Source organism: Microcaecilia unicolor, chromosome 1 (assembly GCF_901765095.1).
Source record: "Microcaecilia unicolor chromosome 1, aMicUni1.1, whole genome shotgun sequence".
NCBI classification, from domain to species: Eukaryota; Metazoa; Chordata; class Amphibia; order Gymnophiona; family Siphonopidae; genus Microcaecilia; species Microcaecilia unicolor.
In genome coordinates this window covers 577292334-577314331 of record NC_044031.1, presented here as the reverse complement: position 1 = coordinate 577314331, position 21998 = coordinate 577292334, and the positions used below count along the sequence as shown (strand labels likewise).

The window sequence follows — 21998 nt, the reverse complement described above, 5'->3', positions numbered from 1 at the left end:
TATAGAATCTGGCTCTATATGCAGAATTATTGCTTGAGCACACCTGACTTGTGAACCAGAATTTACACCTGGTTTCGGTAGGTATAAGTCTGGCACCAGAATTGGGCACAAGATCAGTGCTTAAGTGCGATTCTATAAGGGGTGCATGCCGTATATAGAATTGCTCTTTGTGCCAACCTGTTCCCACACACATTTTTGAGCACCATTCACGGAATCTAACCCACAGTTTCTAGATCTCTCAATCCAATTCTCTGGTCACCCAGTGAAAGAAGTTTGATTCATCTGACAAAACCTATCTCTAGTATAACCTTGTACTATGATGAAATGACTCAATTTTTGAACTCATCTGATATTTCTCACTTCTGCTGGATTGATCTATTTGATTATAATGCCAGCTTTGGTTTCAGTGATTCACTGTGGGAGGAGATTGTTACCAATTTTATGGAAACACTTTCTTCCATTTATGTATATGAACCTGCCTTATCAAACCTTTAGTCTTAAAAACGCAGCAGGCGTATATATCCAAGTTGTTCCTTGTCTGCATGCAAAATGTACACGTGTGATGCATTTGTACAGTTAAATGAATGTTCAGATTGTTGTACCATGTGATTTGGGAGCAAAATGTACAGAACTATGTGAACGCTGAGCCTACAACTGACAGTAACAGCCCCCCACCACCACCATTTCCACCTTTGACTGTCATATTTGTTCCTAGGATGAGGGTGAATTTATTCATTGAATGAGTACATCTATCTAGAATGACTGGTTGAGTGCTTGAAAAACAAGGGTAATCATCTACTCTAGCATTGTTGCTTATGCTAACTCCTGCCAATTGCCATCACCTCATGCTGCAGTTGGCATACATTCTGACCAGAGGTGGTGTGAATGATTAATGAGATTGCTTTTGTTAGCTTCTGCTTTCATGCATACATATTGAGTGACTCTAGGTTGAAGCCTGCATTGCTTAGCATGAGAAGATAAGCTTGTAAAAAAAGTGTGTCTTGTGTTTGACAAGGCTATATTGTTTTGTTATCAATAGCTGCATTGGGAGAATGCATATGAACCTAATGTAGACAGACTGTGCAGTGAATGTTCATAGTACCCTTGTATGAATCTTGGGCAATGCTTCCTAGGACATAGGCTCTTAGGATGCTGCTTGTAGTCTTTAACTTGATTGTGTATATTTTTCTGCACTTATAATAAAGCACATGTTCAGTTAAGCTAGTGCACTACAGGGACATTACAGCAAAATGCTTTAATGCATTTTTCTTATGCACCAAGCATCCATTAGGACTTAGCACCTTTAGTTATGATATGAATGGTAGGTGGATAGCCTCTTGTAGAAGGCTGTCCCTAGTTAATAGGACTAGGCTTACCATTAGGTGTTCACTAAGATGGCAAAAATGTCTTCAGTGTGGTAGGAGAATAGGACTTAAAAGTCTGCAGTCAGCGTGGCATGGAATTTTCCCGCACAGGCCTGGCGTGTCCTGTCCCCTGCCAACAGAAGTTTGCATCAGCAGGATACAATGCTTGATGACAGGTCTGTGCTGAAGACCATGCTACGCTAATTTACTTTTGTTTCTGCTGGCTCTGGAACAGGTAGAGTGTGGTGGCAGCAATAGCAGGCCTATTGAGGCAGAAGGAGAGAAAAGATTCTGGACACTGAGGGAGGAGAAAGTGAAATGCTAGACTATATGAGGGGAGGAGGTAGAGCCTTAAACCTCCCTATAGCAAGTGGGTGGATGTCAGATACACTTGGGCTGGCCTTGCTAATTAGAACACTTATTTCTCTACAACTGACCAGCCAAATACTCACCTGATAGCTAATCAGGTTGCTGAAGCCAAGTCTAAACCGTGAACCCTGGGAAAGTCACTTAGCCCTCCACTGCTGCAGGTGCAAATCTGAGATTGTGAGCCCACAGGGGAACCTGCATATAATGTATACAGCAGTGATAAAGAAGGAATTTTAATATATTTTGGATGGATCTACATGCTCATGCCAAAAGTCTAAATCATATTACACAATTCATTCAAATCTGTGAGTTAATTTAGCTGACTCAGGGGCCCTTTCACTAGGCTGAGTAAGTGTCTATTCATGCCCAATGTACACCAAAATGGAGTTACCGCCCGCGTGGCTCTTGTGGTAATTTCATTTTTGGCGCATGTCTGATACGTGTGGCTCAAAAATAATTTTTATTTTCGGACATGCATATCAGACACGTGGAAAGTGGCATTTGACTGGTCATTACCGCCTGGTTACCATGTGAGACTTTACCGCTAGGTCAATGGCTTGCTGTAAGGTAGCAAACCCAAAATGGACATGCGGCAATTTTGATTTTGCCGCACATCTATTTTTGTCAATAATTTTAGAAAAGGCCTTTTTTAAAGGCGCGCTGAAAAATGGATCGGTGCGCACCCAAAACCTGCACCTACATTACTGCAAGCCATTTTTCAGCTCACCTTAGTAAAAGGACCACTTAAAAATCATATATATATATATATATATATATATATATATATATATATATATATATATACAGTGGGGGAAATAAGTATTTGATCCCTTGCTGATTTTGTAAGTTTGCCCACTGACAAAGACATGAGCAGCCCATAATTGAAGGGTAGGTTATTGGTAACAGTGAGAGATAGCACATCACAAATTAAATCCGGAAAATCACATTGTGGAAAGTATATGAATTTATTTGCATTCTGCAGAGGGAAATAAGTATTTGATCCCCCACCAACCAGTAAGAGATCTGGCCCCTACAGACCAGGTAGATGCTCCAAATCAACTCGTTACCTGCATGACAGACAGCTGTCGGCAATGGTCACCTGTATGAAAGACACCTGTCCACAGACTCAGTGAATCAGTCAGACTCTAACCTCTACAAAATGGCCAAGAGCAAGGAGCTGTCTAAGGATGTCAGGGACAAGATCATACATCTGCACAAGGCTGGAATGGGCTACAAAACCATCAGTAAGACGCTGGGCGAGAAGGAGACAACTGTTGGTGCCATAGTAAGAAAATGGAAGAAGTACAAAATGACTGTCAATCGACAAAGATCTGGGGCTCCACGCAAAATCTCACCTCGTGGGGTATCCTTGATCATGAGGAAGGTTAGAAATCAGCCTACAACTACAAGGGGGGAACTTGTCAATGATCTCGAGGCAGCTGGGACCACTGTCACCACGAAAACCATTGGTAACACATTATGACATAACGGATTGCAATCCTGCAGTGCCCGCAAGGTCCCCCTGCTCCGGAAGGCACATGTGACGGCCCGTCTGAAGTTTGCCAGTGAACACCTGGATGATGCCGAGAGTGATTGGGAGAAGGTGCTGTGGTCAGATGAGACAAAAATTGAGCTCTTTGGCATGAACTCAACTCGCCGTGTTTGGAGGAAGAGAAATGCTGCCTATGACCCAAAGAACACCGTCCCCACTGTCAAGCATGGAGGTGGAAATGTTATGTTTTGGGGGTGTTTCTCTGCTAAGGGCACAGGACTACTTCACCGCATCAATGGGAGAATGGATGGGGCCATGTACCGTACAATTCTGAGTGACAACCTCCTTCCCTCCGCCAGGGCCTTAAAAATGGGTCGTGGCTGGGTCTTCCAGCACGACAATGACCCAAAACATACAGCCAAGGCAACAAAGGAGTGGCTCAGGAAGAAGCACATTAGGGTCATGGAGTGGCCTAGCCAGTCACCAGACCTTAATCCCATTGAAAACTTATGGAGGGAGCTGAAGATGCGAGTTGCCAAGCGACAGCCCAGAACTCTTAATGATTTAGAGATGATCTGCAAAGAGGAGTGGACCAAAATTCCTCCTGACATGTGTGCAAACCTCATCATCAACTACAGAAGACGTTTGACCGCTGTGCTTGCCAACAAGGGTTTTGCCACCAAGTATTAGGTCTTGTTTGCCAGAGGGATTAAATACTTATTTCCCTCTGCAGAATGCAAATAAATTCATATACTTTCCACAATGTGATTTTCCGGATTTAATTTGTGATGTGCTATCTCTCACTGTTACCAATAACCTACCCTTCAATTATGGGCTGCTCATGTCTTTGTCAGTGGGCAAACTTACAAAATCAGCAAGGGATCAAATACTTATTTCCCCCACTGTATATATATATATATATATATATATATATAATTACAATAAACCAAACAACTGTTACAAAACAATTACATTGATGGCTATCATTTAAAGATCCTCTCATGGACATTATCTTGTTGCAAATTGTTATTAAATCAGCTTTTCCAAGCAAGCAGCAAACAGTGGTTATTTCCAAAAATTGTAGGCATTATTTTCCAGTACATATTTGGTGGGATGCCTATTAAGGCCACCTTAAGGGATCCGTGAAGTATTTTAAACTGGCAAAACTAATAAAGAATGAGACAGAAACTAATAGAAATTTAGCATTTTTAGGGTAGTAACAATGAAACTGTGTTTAAGGTACCGCTGTTGTATTATTCTTAGCCAAGGGACTAGTAATTCTATTTTTATACAGAAAAATCAGGCCATTTATTGATGCAATATATTTGAAAATTGTAAATTATTAGTTTGTAAATCCAGTAAGTTACCCTCCCTGGACACAGCCAAGAGTTTGCTCAATATTGAGGGTGCTCAAGCACCCTCAGAGCCTGCTCTCATGCCTCCCACGCCATTGGCAACAAGTCTTCTCAAATATAGAGTAGTTAATACTGTCAATGGCTGCTGAGATGTCAAGTAATCCCAAAATGTAAGTACCTAATTCGTACCCACATGGCAATGTCAAAACTAGATAATGGTTTTTGCCAAGCACAGTATTGAAAAATGAATTGAATCAAACATTTTCAAGATCTACAAAAACCTGCATTAAGCATGGTTTTCTTCATGATTTTAGATAAAAATCAGCATTGTTTCTTTCAAACAGGCTTTATAAAAGCCTGTTTCAAAGGAATAGGCACATGGCCCGTGCATAATAACTTGTTAAACCGTCATAGCAACAGACTCAGCAATGTCCATACTTAATGGCTTAAGTACGGAAGTGGAGCAAAATCCCAAATTATTCACTTTAACTCTTATGTAGCATCCTCTGGTCACCAAAAAAAATTAAATATTTTGTGTTTGTAAGGTTTATGCTGCCAGAGTGACTCGCCTGAAGTACTGAGCTACCACAGGTTAGTCAATTCCAGGAGAATTAACTGTCCCCCTTATAGTACGGTGTACAATTCTGGAGGTCACAGTTTTGAAAAGATTATACAGAATGGAGTTGCACCAGTCAGTGGTCTTTGTCATAAAGCACATGGGGCCCTATTAGTAAAGTGTGTTTTATTATGTTTTTTTTTCTCTTGCTGCATGGTTAAAAATAAAAACTAATGTGTGGTAAGTGTAAAACCTGTGCAGTAAATGCAAGGGTGTACCCTTAATGTGCCTGGAGGGTGGGAGGGGGTTAGTGACCACTGAGGGAGTAACGGGCGATCATCCCTGATTCCCTCCGGTGGTCATCTGGTCATTTCCTGCACCTTTTTGTGCCTTATTCGTAAAAAAAAAACACGTCTGGGTGAAAACGTCCAAGTGTTAGTCATGGACGTCCCTGCTTTTTTCGATTATGGGTCAAAGACGTTGAAGTGTTAGGCAAGCCCAAGTCCTGCTTTCACCACGCCTCCGATACGCCTTTGAGATTTTGGACGTCCTTGTGACGGATTTTTCGCTAGAGACGTCCAAAATCGGGTTTCGATTATACCGATATGGACGTCCATGTTCCGTTTTATGTCGAAAGATGGATGTCTATCTCTTTTGAAAATGAGCCTGCAAGTGATTTAACTGAGCAGGATACAGAGACATTTGAACCAATAGTAATTGAGTCATTACTTATTCCCTCCCAATGCTGAGAGAACAAAGGCACAAAACCAAAGCTGTTTTTACCGCCGAAAACCTAATGCCAGCTTGGAGCTGGTGTTAGGGTGTCTGAAGAAAGATTTCTCATTGGGCTCTGGGGTTCTTTCCTCACATCCAGAATAACCTTACTATTGCCAGGTACCCCTGGGGGCAGATCATCTGCCAGATCTGCCCCAGATAGTGCTCGTAAGAGCTGTGCCGGCAGATCTAGGCTGGAAATAGCTACCACAATGCTGGCATAGAAAACTTAGGAGTGGACTGGGAATCAGTCTGGGTCTGATCAGGTGTGAGTGCCTGATCTTTTGACCAAACATGTTTACCAGACAGCTCTTGTGCCCATGCTCCAGCCAAGCTCCTCCCCCTTAACTATCTAATGCCCAATTCTAACAGTGCACATTTCTAACAACGCACATACAATTAGCATAGTATTAATGTTGAGCATTGGGAAGTTTGGTTCCCCCCCCCCCCCCCTCCATTCTGCTCATGCAGTATTTTCCCAGTGCTGTTCCCAGGAAATGCAAACAACTTTACATTTCATGAAATTACTCACACTCTCTTTAAATATCTATTTTTATCTTCTCTTTCCTCGCTCTCCCTTTCAGCCTTTGTACAATCTTGCTGCCTTTTTCCTCAGGCCCAGTCAGTGGAAGCAAAAGCAACCTTTTCCTCAGGCCTGCTGGTGGTAACTCCCATCACTGAAATTAGTGTTTAGATACCAGGCTCGAAATTTTAGTTGCCAAGGCAACCTGGAACCTGCGATTTTTCTGTTTTTGTCACAGTGTGTGTGTCTTTTTTTTTTTTTTTTTAAACATGCTAACTTGTTGGATGCCAAAAGCATTTCCCAATCTGGAATTTGGGTGAATCAAATCCTTTGTGAATAAACTTCTACATTCCAGAAACATCAAGAGATGTAGGAAAAACATCCAATTATACCTCAAGCATGAGAAGACAATAACTTAACTTTTTTATACCATATAATTGTATTTGAAGAAAAGCCAGTATAACCAAGAATGCTTCAGTTGTTCAGAATCGTGCTCTCTCATATTTTCCAAATAATATCTATTGTCTTGTCTGGGTTTTTTTTTTGTTTTTTTGTTCCTGCAGTATACATACATTAGCATTCACTTCATTTCACCCTTAGTTTGCTATGTTTTATTTAATGTGTACCCAAGAACTAAACAAACCCTTCAGCCAAAAATATCACAAAAATCAAAGGTCGGTATTGTCACAAAGATATAAACAAGATGGAGTGGGCCCAGTGGGTGGCTACTACAATGGTTAGTGGCTTTCATCATAAGGTATAAGGAGACCAGACTTAAAAGATCCCCATATGTAGACTTTGGAAGAAGGGCAGAAAATGGGAGGTATAATAGATACGTTTAATTATCTTTATGGCCTATAAATGCACAGAAGGCTCAGAAATGAGGGAGTCATAGGATGAAAGTGTTGGAGGCTAATCTAAGGAAATATTGAGTTAATTGGCATCTGGTATGAGGCTTGAGAGGGCAAAAACTCAACAAACTCTGCAGGTAGGATCAGGCTATAAGTGTGGGAAGGGGGGAATATGGAACCTGTAACCCCCCCTCCCCAAATCTCCTCTGCTGTAGCATCAGACCTTCTTCTTCTACCTGTCCATAAACTTCTAAATTTCTTGCAGAGCTGTGGGATCCTCCTCCTCTCCTGTTACTCTGCCTATCTAAGATGGCCACCAGCACCACTTAAGAGTTAAAGTCAGGTATTCTGCTAGTATGTAGTTTCTGTGTAGGGAGAGGTAGCAATCTAATTTGGTCTGTTTTTTTCAGCAGAATGTATTTTGGTAGTATAGGGTGCTAACTTTTTTTTTTTTTTTTATAGTTGGGTTGTTGCTGGATATCTCTGTAGGTCTAGAATGTGTGTTTTCACAAGGTTTGATTACTTGTGTACTGTTTGCTATTGGACAGTTTGATTGGCTGTTGATTCCAGAATTTGTAGTTCACCTATACAAGCATAACTGTGTATCAATACTTTAATACATGCTTTATGGGTCAATAGGTTTAAAAAAAACAGGTGGTGGAGCTGAATTATATATTGGTTTATTCTTTATGTAAAAATGGTGAGATTGTTTTGAAGGAGAGGAGGAAATAGTTATAGGATGGGTTTAGATAGTGGTAAATGTGCATATAACAGCTGTATTTAGTCACATCATTGGAGGGGGCTGTGCATCTATGCCTGTCCAGCCCCATTCCTTCTTGCTCTGACTCTCTGCTTCAGCCTCCTTGAAACAAACGAGAGACAGACCACCTATGGAAAGGGAGGTGGATGCATGGAACAGATGTACTTGGAAAATATTTCATGATCAGTTAATCTCTGTATAGCAAGCTGCTTTTCAAGTCTCTCTTGGCACAACTTAATACAGTAAAGGTGGTGAAGGGGTGGCCCTTGGTTCAGGCAGCCTAAGTGGTATCACACCCAGGAGCCCAACAGAACGTCTTTTTAACCTGGTTCTCTATTTTCTTCATTTAGCACAGGTACACTCATACAAGGGAGCAGGTTGTCTCTGAAGGGGAAGGGAAATATATTTTCCTTCCAGGCCCAGGTGTGGTGTTCCTCTTCACCACAAATAAGCAGAAATAGGGTGATTAAAAACTTTCAGAAAAGTTAGATGTGCAAAATGTGTACTGAGACTTTCTCACACATCCTTTGTGCCTGATCCCTTTCAATAAATATTGGAAGGTATGGTTTCACATTTGCTGGCTGCACCTATTCCCTTCTGCAGCCAACATGCAGATTCTCTCTCTCTCTCTCTCTCTCTCTCTCTCTCTCTTTTTCTCTCCCTTTCTCTCTCTCTCTCTCTTTCTTTTTCTCTCTTCCTTTCTCTCTCTCTCTCTTCTTTCATTTTCCTCCTGTAATTAACCTCCTGGTTGATTCCTTTTTGAGTTCTTTAACTTGTGGCTCAGGCCCTCAGTCTCACTCCATGCTTCAACATACAGATTGAGGGTGGGTTAGTATTACCATATGCTCTCTTATGAGGACATGCATGGGCGTAATTTGACTGTTTCATTTGGGGGGGGGGGGGCAAAGGATGGGCATATTAGCATATTCATTTGCATATATATGTGCAAATGAATATGCTACTATGGAGGATGAAAGGAAGGGAGAAAAATATGGCTTTTTTGGGAATAACTATAATGAATATATATGCGATATCTCATACATATTCATTATGGTTGTTCCCCCAAAAGTCAGCTCTTTCTCCCTTCCTCCTTACCCAGCAACTCCCTCTTGCTCTCCAGTAGTATTTCCCCACCTCTTTACCCATACCATGCCAGTGTTGACCTTAGAAATGCATGATTTAGGCTCTAAAACCCTTTCTGATGGTTTGGTGCCACCTCAGGAAGGCCAACACAGGGCTCTAAAACACCAATACACTACCTAGTGAAGAAAACAAAACAGAGGGCTACAAATACTATACGCTAGCAGAATATTGCACCTTGATCACACATGAAAAACACATGACACAACAGATGTGACACAAGGAACAAGAAATCAAAAAAATATGAATGCAAAATACAGAACTGGAAAGTTACCTCCAGAAGTCAGACTCGACATGCAAAAATACTAGAGAAATTGAAACTTACATGCAAGATATCACAGATGCACATTTCCAAAAGCTGAAATATTTCAATTAATAAATTCTGAATAAAATACTTTTTTTTCTACCTTTGTTGTCTGAGCATTTAGTTTTTCTATTCACTTTGATCCCAGTGTCTTCTTTCCATTTGATATTTTTTCTCTCACCATGTTCACCATCCTCCTGTGTCCTTATGCGTCCAGTCTATCATCTGTAGCCCTGTCCCTATCTTTCCTCCAGTTTCAGCTTCTGCCCTCAACATGGTCCAATCCAGCAGATTCCCCTCCATCCTTGTCCAACATTTCTCCTCTTCCCTCCCCTTCATCCATGTGCATCTCCTTCCTGTCTTACCTCCCTTCCATCCATCCATGTCCAGCAACTCTCCATTCTCCCCTGCCCTCTCCTCAATCCATCCATATCCAGCAAATTTCCTCTCCCTGCCCCCTCCATCCATCCAAGTCCAGCAAGTCTCCTCTGCCCCACCCTCCCCATCTATGTCCAGTGACTTCCCCAGCTCCCCAACAGCCCTCCTCCGTTCCACCCGCCCTGCCTTTAAACCTTTTTAAGTCGCAGCAACGGCACTGGAAACAGCACAGCGGGCTCGCCTCCAGCCTTTCCCTTCCCTCTGTGTCCCGCCTTCCTCTGATGATGTATTTCCTGTTTCCATGAGGGCAGGACACTGAGAGGGAAGGGAAAGGCTGGGGAGGCGAGCCAACTGTGCTGCTTCCAGTGCTGTTGCTGCGACTTAAAATAAAAGATTGAACTACAGGGTGGCATGAACGGAGAGGAAGGCTGCCGGGGAGCTGGGGGCAAGAAGGAGGGACTGAGAGCTGCCTGCAGTCGGGTTGCGTTGGCCCTGTGTTTTGGGGACGGGGCAATGCCCCCTCGCCCCCACCAAATTACACCCATGTACGTTAGTACATAAGTATTGCCATGCTGGGAAAGACCAAAGGTCCATCAAGCCCAGCATCCTGTTTCCAACAGTGGCTAATCCAGGTCACAAATACCTGGCAAGATCCCAAAAAAGTACAAAACATATTTTATACTGCTTATCCCAGAAATAGTGGATTTTCCCCAAGTCCGTTTAATAATGGTTTATGGACTTTTCCTTTAGGAAGCCATCCAAATCTTTTTTAAACTCCGCTAAGCTAACCGCCTTTACCACATTCTCTGGCAACTAATTCTAGCGTTTAATTACAAGCTGAATGAAGAAACATTTTCTCTGATTCATTTTAAATTTACTACATTGTAGCTTCACTGCATGCCCCCTAGTCCTAGTATTTTTGGAAAGCGTAACAGACGCTTCACATCTACCCGTTCCACTCCACTCATTATTTTATAGACATCTATTATAGACTTCTATCATATCTCCCCTCAGCCACCTTTTCTCCAAGCTGAAGAGCCCTAGCCGCTTTAGCCTTTCCTCATAGGGAAGTCGTCCCATCCCCTTTATCATTTTCGTCGCCCTTCTCTGCACCTTTTCTAATTCCACTATATCTTTTTTGAGATGCGGCGACCAGAATTGAACACAATATTCTAGGTGCGGTCACACCATGGAGCGATACTAAGGCATTATAACATCCTCATTTTTGTTTTCCATTTCTTTCCTAATAATACCTAACATTCTATTTGCTTTCTTAGCCGCAGCAGCACACTGAGCAGAAGGTTTCAACGACGACACCTAGATCCCTTTCTTGGTCCGTGACTCCTAATGTGGAACCTTGCATGAGGTAGCTATAATTCGGGTTCCTCTTTCCCACATGCATCACTTTGCATTTGCTCACATTAAACGTCATCTGCCATTTAGACGCCCGGTCTCCCAGTCTCGTATGGTCCTCTTGTAATTTTTCACAATCCTCCCGTGATTTAACGACTTTGAATATAACTTTGTGTCATCAGCAAATTTAATTACCTCACTAGTTACTCCCATCTCTAGGTCATTTATAAATATGTTAAAAAGCAGTGGTCCCAGCACAGACCTCTAGGGAACCCCACTAACTATCCTTCTCCATTGAGAATACTGACCATTTAATCCTACTTTCTGTTTTCTATCTTTTAACCAGTTTTTAATTCACAATAGAACACTGCCTCCTATCCCATGACTCTCCAATTTCCGCTATATCTTTTTTGAGACATGGTGACCAGAATTGAACACAGTACTCAAGGTGAGGTCACACCATGGAATGATACAGAGGCATTATAATATTTTGGTCTTATTTTGCATCCCTCTCCTAATAATCCCTAGCATCCTATTTGCTTTTTTGGCTGCTGCCACTCACTGGACAGACTATTTCAGTGTATTGTCTACAATGATACCTAGGTCTTTTTCTTGAGTACTGACTCCTAAAGTGGACCCTAGCATTAGATAACTATGATTCGGATTATTCTTCCCAATGTGCATCATTTTACGTTTGTCTACATTAAATTTCATCTGCCCATTTGGATGCCCAGTCTTCCAGTTTCCTAAGGTCTTCTGCAATTCTTCACAATCCCCATGTGTTTTGACAACTTTGAATAGTTTTGTGTTGTGTCATCCACAAATTTAATCACCTCACTCATTGTTCTGATTTCCAGAACAGGAAGGAGCCTAAAGTGTGGGGGGTGGGGCTCCCTTGCCATCCCCAGACACCCCCTGCCCCCCATCTGTGGCTATGCCACTGTCCAGGAGCATACTTGGGCTAGAGAGGATCTTGAAAGAATCCTTTACATGAATGTTTATCGCAAATATCTTATCTAGTTTGCCAGCGCTTTTGATCATCTCTGTTCATCAGGATCTGCTTTCCATTTTCTAAGTGCCCTTTTTGGCTTTAACTGCCTCTTCCACCTCATCATTACACCTTGCTAGCTGTAGTTTTGCTGCCTTTTGACACCCTTCTTTTTGATAAGCCCAGGTAAAAAATGTATTCCACACAATGTCAGCTTTCCTAATTCCTGATAGACACTAGAGACAATGGTAGACCCCTATCTGTGTACTCCTTCCCATGATTGATACCACTAAACAAAAACATTAATTCATTTCAGATCATTTTATTTTATGGAAATCACACAAAAGGATATCCATAGGTATTGCATCATTTTCATGTCTAGGAGGAAATCATTCATTAACAATATCCTTACTAAATTGTGATCTAATATTATAAATCTTATCCCTGAAAAATAACGGGCCAGTTGAACTGCGGTAGGAGTGAAATCACAAAACATGTTACTTTTTCCACATTAAATAAGTTATGAGCTATTTATTTTATTAGGATTTATTTACCATCTTTTTGAAGGAATTCACGCAAAGCGGTGTACAGCAAGAATAAGTCAAACATAAGAATAGACAATTACAGTAGTAAAAATATTCAAACAGTACAAAATATGGCACAGAGGGGCATAATCGAACGGGCTGCCCAAGTTTTCCTAAGGGCATCCTCGCAGGACGTCCCCGTGAAGGGGTGGGGAAACCCGTATTATCGAAACAAGATGGGTGACCATCTTTCATTTCGATAATACGGTTGGGGACACCCAAATCTCAACATTTATGTCGACCTTAGAAATGGTCGACCTTAAAGATGGTCGCCCTCAGTTTTAGGCAATAATGGAAACCGAGGGTGCCCATCTAAAAAATGACGAAATCCAACTCATTTGGTCATGGGAGGAGCCAGCATTCATAGTACTCTGGTCCCCCTGACGTCAGGACACCAACCGGGCACCCTAAGAGGCATTGCAGTGGACTAACTGATGCACTAACTGAACGGAAAAAGCCCTTCCCTTACTGATCACTTAGCGATTCGGAAAGGAATGGGCATGCATGAAGGAAATCGCATGCAAACGAGCTGCTCACTGTTAGCTCATTTGCACACAATTTCCTTCCTAAAGAGGGGAAGCCAGTGCAGAGCAGGCAAGCATTATGCGTGGCTGCTCTGCGCATGCCAAAGACTGCTTCATGCACTCAGACAAGCTGCGTGTATAATAGCCATCTACAACCTCAAATAAATTGCCGTCTACAACCTTAAAAAAAACACAAGTCCAAGTGAAAACATCCAAGTGCTCGTCAGGGATGTCTTTTTTTTTTTTTGAGTATGGGTGAAGGACATCCAAGTGTTGGGTGCCTTTGCTATGTCCAAAATGTGGATGTTTCTGTCAGAAGGACGTCCATGCCTTTGCTATGCCTCCGACATCCCCTTTATTTATTTGGATTTTGTATCACAAGTAGCAGCAGTGGGATTTGAACCGGCCACCTCTGGATTGCAAGACCAGTGCTCTAACCACTAGGCCACTCCACTCCCTTGAAATTTGACTGTCCCTGTGGGGGGGCAGTTCAGGACATCCAAAATGTTTGAAAGCAGGACGTCCACGCCTTCGCTATGCCTCCGCTGACACACACACACCACCCCCCCCCCCCCCACACCCAGGGTCCTGCATACTGCTGCGATGGACCTGAGTATGATATTTGAGGCTGGCAAAAAAAAAGTTTTTAAAGTTGGTTTTTTTTTTTAGGGTGGGAGGGGGTTAGTCACTACTGGGGGAGTCGGGGGAGGTCATCCCCAATTCCCTACTGTGGTCATCTGGTCAGTTCGGGCACCTTTTTGTGGCTTGGTCGTAAGAAAAAAAATGGATCAAGTAAAGTCAGCCAAGTGCTCGTCAGGGACGCCCTTCTTTTTTTCCATTATCGCTTGAGGATGCCCATCTGTTAGGCACGCCCCAGTCCCACATTCGCTACGCCTCCAACACGCCCCCGGGAACTTTGGTCATCCCCGCAACAGGAAGCAGTTGGGGACGCCCAAAATCGGCTTTTGATTATGCCAATTTGGGTGACCCTGAGAGAAGGACGCCCATCTCCCGATTTGTGTCGAAAGATGGGCGCCCTTCTCTTTCGAAAATAAGCCTGTTAGTATGCTACATTAAAATGTCAACACAATACACAATAAAACATTTTAATGGACAGCATAAAGTGTAAGCAAAGATGGAACATGTAAATAGAGCAGCTAGTTTAAAGAAAATTGTTTGAACAGTATCTTATCTTTGGGTAGGGGTGGCTAAACATGTTCTGCTATAGTATGTGCAGCCGGTGTCATTTACTTTTTCTGTTAAAGGCCTTTCTGAAGAATCAAGCTTTCACCTGCTTCCTGAAGTAGAGATAGTCTTATGTTAAGCGAAGCCTTTCAGGGAGTGCATTCCAGAGTGTAGTGGCTACTCTGGAGAAGGTTCGCTTGCAGGTATCAACATTGTGTGATATCCTTTTGGAGAGGGTGTGGTTAGGGAAACTCCTTAGTGACCTTGAAGGTGTGTAGAGGGAGATCCAGTTCTTCAAGTACTCTGGGCCATTTCTTTTAAGGGCCTTGAAGGTCAAACACAAAGTTTTAAATTTGTCTCTGTATTGTACTGGTAGCCAGTGAAGTTTATTAAAAAATGGTGTGATGAGGTCACTCACTTACAACCTTCTAGCAGTCTGCTGAAAAGAAACATTTACCCTCCCCTCCCACTTTTTTTTTTTTTTTTTTACAATGCCTCGCTAGTGGCTGCTGGTGCAGTAATGCCAACACAGCCCAGCAACTAGCATGGCTTTGTAAAAGGGTGTTTAGTGCTTAAAACATCATTCCCTATTAGTTTAGAAAAGTTATTTTTTCTTTACCTCATACAAACCATATTTATATGATTCAACTGCTTGTCTCTTAACTTTTTATCATTTGATCTTGCCTTCTTCCAAGTCCTTTCCAGTTTCCAATGTTTTTTTTTAAGCAATAAATTATAATTAAACCATTTATCTTTCCTGTGTTTGGGCCTCTGCTTGGCTTGTAAAGGAGCAATTTCATGATGAAACAAGGCTGTTAAAAATGATGATTTCTATGTTTGCTTTGCAGATGCATTGCGAGAGGTTTATATGTATGTTAAGAATACTTGGAACCACACTCTTTGGAGTCTCTCTCCTGCTTGGAATCACAGCTGCTTACATTGTTGGCTATCAGTTTATTCAGACAGATAACTACTATTTTTCCTTTGGACTCTATGGTGCTATCTTAGCACTACACCTCATCATCCAAAGCCTTTTTGCCTTTTTAGAACACAGGAAAATGAAGAGATCCCTGGAAACCCCAATAAAATTGAACAAGACGGTAGCCCTTTGCATTGCTGCCTATCAAGAAGACCCAGACTACTTAAGGAAATGTTTACTGTCTGTGAAAAGGCTAACGTATCCTGGAGTTAAAGTAATCATGGTTATTGATGGCAATTCAGAAGATGATGTTTACATGATGGACACGTTCAGCGATATCATGGGCAGAGACAGATCAGCTACTTATATCTGGAAGAACAATTTTCACACTACAGGTCCAGATGAGACCGAGGAGTCGCATAAAGAGAGCATGCAACATGTAACTCAGCTGGTCCTCTCTAACAAATCCGTTTGCATCATGCAGAAATGGGGTGGAAAAAGAGAAGTAATGTACACAGCGTTCAAAGCACTGGGGAGAAGTGTGGATTATGTGCAGGTAGGTTTTTTTTTTTGAGGAGTTGGTGTGCCAGTGTAAACAGATGCTAACTAAGAGACTTTTGTGGCATTTCATGCTGAATATCTAAGAAAATCCAAACTCCTTTTCCAAGACAGTGGTGCTTTCAGAAATCATTCTATGTGTTTTATGTAGTCTGAAAGTCCTTTTTCATTAAAACCCTAAGATTAACTGTACAGGTAGATGCAACTTGGCAGTGATACAAATGAATATTAATGTGAAATCCCACATGTTTCTGCAAAATGAAAGAGTCCATGTTTAAAGAACTAAGGAAGTTTTGAAGATAGGTTGAGATGATTCAGTAATTCATATAGACTTAAATTATTCAGAATAATAGTGTATAAGGTATGTTGTAAGTAAATGCAGCCCATGCTATAGTAAGGGTCATGGATTTGATACACTGCCTTACAACCCAAGTTGTTTACATTTAATTATATGCAGGTAATTTCTCTGTCCCAGACTACCAAGAGGTCCTTTTCACTAAGGTGTGCTAACAGATTTAGCATACAGTAGTATGAAAAAGTCCTGCATCACCTGCGTGATAATGATAAGTTTCATCTCAGACCAGCTTTCTGCCCAAATTTAAGGTGGAAAATATTGTGTGCCATTTTATTCATAATTCAAGTTTGCATCAGTTGTATATATGTTTCTGATATTTTTCGGTGCCTGTAATGGTTTTTATCCAGCCCATTGGGGTTCCAATTGTAACTTCTAAATTTGCATTTTTGGATCGACATGAGCCAGTGGCGTTGAGTCTTCTGACCAATGAATATGTTTTAGTTTATAGCCAAGTATTAAAGTTGATAAATTGTTTCAGAAGGTCCTTTTCAGGGCCACATAATTAATAAAAAAAATAATAAAAAAGTAAAAATACATTTAACAGTGTTAAATGTTAATGTTTGAAGAAACTTCAAACAGCTCAGAATACCGCAGCCAGACTCATATTCGGTAAAACAAGATATGAAAGTGCGAAACCCATAAGAAAAAAACTACACTGGCTCCCACTTAAAGAACGTATCACATTCAAGATCTGCACAACTGTTCATAAAATTATTTACGGAGATGCCCCAACCTACATGCTAGACCTCGTGGACCTTCCACCCAGAAATGCTAAAAAATCCTCCCGCACCTTCCTCAACCTACAGTTCCCCAGCTGTAAAGGAATAAAATACAAAGTAACACATGCGACCAGCTTTTCCTATATGAGTACGCAGATGTGGAACGCACTTCCAACTCATTTAAAAATGATCAACTAACTAACTTTCGCAAATCTCTAAAGACCTTTCTCTTCAACAAAGCCTACCACGTGAACACATAACCAACTATAACACAACACCTAGCCACCTTCATTTAGAATGTATCTCTCTAAAACTCCTGACCAAAATTTCTTCTTCTTGTCTTCCTTGACATCTTTGTAACATCAACTAACATAGTAGATGACGGCAGAAAAAAACCTGCACGGTCCACCTAGTCTGCCCAACAAGATAAACTCGCGTGTCATTTTTTTGTGTATACCTTACCTTGATTTGTACCTGTCTTTTTCAGGGCACAGACCGTATAAGTCTGCCCTGCCTCCCACCGCCGGCTAAGCTTCTGGGGATCCCTTCCTTCTAAGGAGGATTCCTTTATGTTTATCCCACGCATGTTTGAATTCTGTTACCGTGTTCCTCTCCACCACCTCCAGTGGGAGGGCATTCCAAGCATCCACCACTCCATGAAAAAATACTTCCTGACATTTTTCTTGAGTCTGCCCCCCTTCAATCTCATTTCATGTCCTCTCGTTCTACCGCCTTCCCCTCTCCAGAAAAGGTTCGTTTGCAGATTAATACCTTTCAAATATTTGAACATCTGGATCATATCACCCCTGTTTCTCCTTTCCTCCAAGGTATACATGTTCAGGTCCGCAAGTCTCTCCTCGTACGTCTTGTAACACAAATCCCATACCATTCTCGTAGCTTTTCACCCCTTCCATTTTTTTCACATCCTTCACAAGATACGGCCTCCAAAACTGAACACAATACTCCAGGTGGGGCCTCACCAATGTCTTATACAGGGGTATTAAAACCTCTTTTCTTCTGCTGGTCACACCTCTCTCTATACAGCCTAGCAATCTTCTAGCTACAGCCACCGCCTTGTCACACTGTTTCGTCGCCTTCAGGTCCTCAGATACTATTACCCCAAGATCCCTCTCCCCGTCCGTACCTATCAGACTCTCCCCGCCTAACACATACGTCTCCCGTGGATTTCTACTCCCTAAGTGCATCACTTTGCATTTCTTCGCATTGAATTTTAATTGCCAAACGTTAGACCATTCTTCTAGCTTCTGCAGATCTTTTTTCATGCTTTCCACTCCCTCCAGGGTGTCCACTCTGTTGCAAATCTTAGTGTCATCAGCAAAAGGCAAACTTTACCTTGTAAGCCTTCGGCAATATCACTCACAAATATGTTGAATAGAATCAGCCCCAGCACCGATCACTGAGGCACTCCACTACTCACCTTTCTCTCCTCCGAGCGAACTCCATTTACCACCACCCTCTGGCGTCTGCCCGTCAACCAGTTCCTAATCCAGTTCACCACTTCGGGTCCTATCTTCAGCCCTTCTAGTTTATTCAAGAGCCTCCTGTGGGGAACCGTGTCAAAAGCTTTGCTGAAATCTAAGTAGATTACGTCCATAGCACGTCCTTGATTTAATTCTCCTGTCACCCAGTCAAAGAATTCAATGAGATTCGTTTGGCACGATTTCTCTTTGGTAAAACCATGTTGTCTCGGATCTTGCAACTTATTGGCTTCCAGGAAATTCACTATCCTTTCCTTCAGCATGGCTTCCATTACTTTTCCAATAATCGAAATGAGGCTTACCGGCCTGTAGTTTCCAGCTTCTTCCCTATCACCACTTTTGTGAAGAGGGACCACCTCCGCCGTTCTCCAATCCCACGGAACCTGTCCCGTCTCCAAGAATTTATTAAACAAATCTTTAAGAGGACCCGCCAGAACCTCTATGAGCTCCCTCAATATCCTGAGGTGGATCCCATCTGGTAAACTAATACAAGAAAATACAAGCTCTAGCTCTAAAACATTCACAGTAGCTCATGCACAATTATATATTTTTTTTCTCTCTCAAAAAAAAAAAAACATATATATATATATATATAATTGCACATGAGCTACTGTGAATGTTTTAGAGCTAGAGCTTCTTTTTTCTTGTATTAGTTTACCAGTGCTCTAGCTATTACTGCAATTGTGAGTGGATCCCATCCGGTCCCACTGCTTTGTCCACCTTTAGATTTTTAAGTTGTTCATTCACACTCTTCCGTGAACGGTGCTATATCTACTCCATTCTCACATGTACTTTTGCCAGTCCATCGCGGTCCAGCGCCAGGATTTTCTTCTGTGAAAACAGAACAAAAGTATCTATTAAGCAAATTAGTTTTTTCTTCATCGTTATCTATATATCGGTTCTCAGCATCTTTCAGTCTCACAATTCCCTTTTTAGTCTTCCTCCTTTCACTAATTTACCTGAAAGTTTTTGTCACCCCTCCTTACATTTCTAGCCATTTGTTCTTCCGCTCACGCTTTCGCCAGACGTCTCTCTCTCTCTCTTGGCTTCTTTCAGTTTCCTCCGGTATTCCTCCCCTTGTTCCTCTTCTTGAGTCTTTCTGTATTTCAGGAACGCCAACTCTTTAGTCTTTATTTTCTCAGCCACTTGTTTGGAGAACCATATCGGTTTACTTTTTCTCTTGCTTTTATTTACTCTCTTTACATAAAGGTTTGTGGCCCTATTTATAGCTTCTTTCAGCTTGGACCACTGTCCTTCCACTTCGCGTTCATCCTCCCATCCCATCAGCTCCTTCCTCAGGTATTCCCCCATTTTACTGTATTCTTTATCCTGGCATGGCTACACCATGACAGGTTTTTGTAAGCCACATTGAGCCTGCAAATAGGTGGGAAAATGTGGGATACAAGTGCAATAAATAAATTACTCTAACACTTGAACTTGATATACATATATATAATACACTAAGAGGCTCATTTTCAAAGCACTTAGCCTCCCAAAGTTCCATAGAAACCTATGGAACTTAGCCTCCCAAAGTGCTTTGAAAATATGCCTCCAGGTATTGAAACTGATTATTTAGCGCCATCTATCCTATTTTTTGAGCCATGTATAGTATGATAAGTACATCAAAATTGAATTTACAACTTATGAACTTGATATATGAATTTGGTTTCATTAACTCATATAGTAGCAGAGAAATAAATGAAAACATTATTTTCTGAACAGGTGATGCAGGACCTTTTCACACCACTGTATGCTGATTGCCAAGTAGCGTTTAGCATGCACTAATCAGTGTGTATTAGTGAAAGGTCCCCTACGTTTTTGCACCTGGGGCAATGGCGCTACATTGCGAATTGAACCCAGTTCCCCAGGTTCTCAGGTCAGTACACTAAACACTAGGATACTCCTCATCTTAGACTTTGGCAAAATCCCTCAGCCACAGAAATGGCTGAATAGCTGAAAATATTTTTGAATTACAGCGCCTGAATAATGGCTCTGTGCTGACGCACTCTTTTGAATAAGGACTTTGGTGAATATTGAAATGGGTTTCACATAAACCTGTATAAAATGAACATTTTATGATGTACATTCTTGGTCCTCCTTGGAATACTCTAAACTAGTTACAGGCCCTTTTACCAAACCAAGTAAGTGTCTACGCGCACCAAAATAGAGTTACCGCTCGATTAGCACATGGCTCTTGTGGTAATTTCATTTTTAGCGCGTCCAATATGCTCTGATGAAAAATTATTTTCGGAAGCGCACAGGTTATTACTGCCCGGTTACCATGTGAGACTAGGTCAATGGCTGGTAGTAAGGTCACGGACCCAAAATCGATGTGCGGCAATTTTGTTTTGCTGTACGTCCATTTTTGGTAAAAAATTTTAAAAGGCCTTTTTTTACAGGCGTGCTTAAAGTGGATCGGCGTGCGCCTAAAACCCACGCCTATACTACCGCAAGCCATTTTTCAGCACACCTTAGTAAAAGAACTCCTTAGAATCCATTTCAAAAAGTTTAGATGCACATTGTACTGAATTTCTGAAGCATTAATGTTCTTGGTGGCTGCCTAACAGCTGCAGTCATGATTATGCACTTTTTTATAACTAATTATATACTTTTTTTAATTCATTTTTTTCTTTGCTTTTGTATTCCATCTTCAGAAACATCTGTTTTTAAGGTCTCTGTCGGCTTCCAAAATCTCAAAAATGTTTTATTTGTGAAAAAAAGCACTCCCAGGCCTCAAAATCCCTTATTCCCATGATGAAAACCAATTATGTTTTGAGTATAGATGAAAATAGCCCTTCAGCTAACACAAAATCCTTAGCCAAGCATAGGGAAGTCTCTTCTCTCTCAAACAAGAATACTAAGGCATGAGGTTTCTGAAAACGGCTGCAATATAAAACAAAAACAGAATGTTTTTTGAAAATAGAAGCTGGAAACTATTGTCTTTTTCTGATCCTAATTGCATAAGCATATGTGCATTGGTGTAACTTAAATTTTAGTAGATGCAAAATCAATTTGATATGGTCAATTTAATATGTTAATCTAGGAATTAATATGCTCAAAATTTTTATGCACAAAGTCCTGGATTCTATAAACCAGTGTATCCCAAGTCCAGTCCTGGAGTAGCCCTTGCCAGTCAGGTTTTCAGAATATCCACAGCAAATGGGCATGAAATAGATTTGCATATAATGGAGGCAGTGTATGCAAATCAAGTTCATTCATATTCATTTTAGATATTCTGAAAACCTGACTGGCAAGGGGGTACTCTAGGACTGGATTTGGGGAAACACTGCTATAAATGTGACTAAAGTTGCACCTATCCAAAGAAACTTTGGAGCCCTTTTACTAAGCTGTGTAAATGTCTATGCACACGCAACGTGGGCCAAAATGGAGTTACTGCCCAACTACCGCGCGGCTCTTGCAGTAATTTCATTTTTGGTGCATGTCCGAT

General features: G+C 41.5%; 1 protein-coding gene across 1 annotated transcript in view; it reads left to right on the top strand.

Annotated features, from left to right (window-relative positions):
* HAS2 (hyaluronan synthase 2) overlaps positions 1-21998 on the top strand; it is an 80271-nt gene that overhangs the window by 41365 nt on the left and 16908 nt on the right. The window contains exon 2 of the mRNA XM_030218627.1: positions 15349-15975. Coding sequence (XP_030074487.1) covers positions 15349-15975 — 627 coding nt within the window. The remainder of the gene's footprint in view (positions 1-15348; positions 15976-21998) is intronic.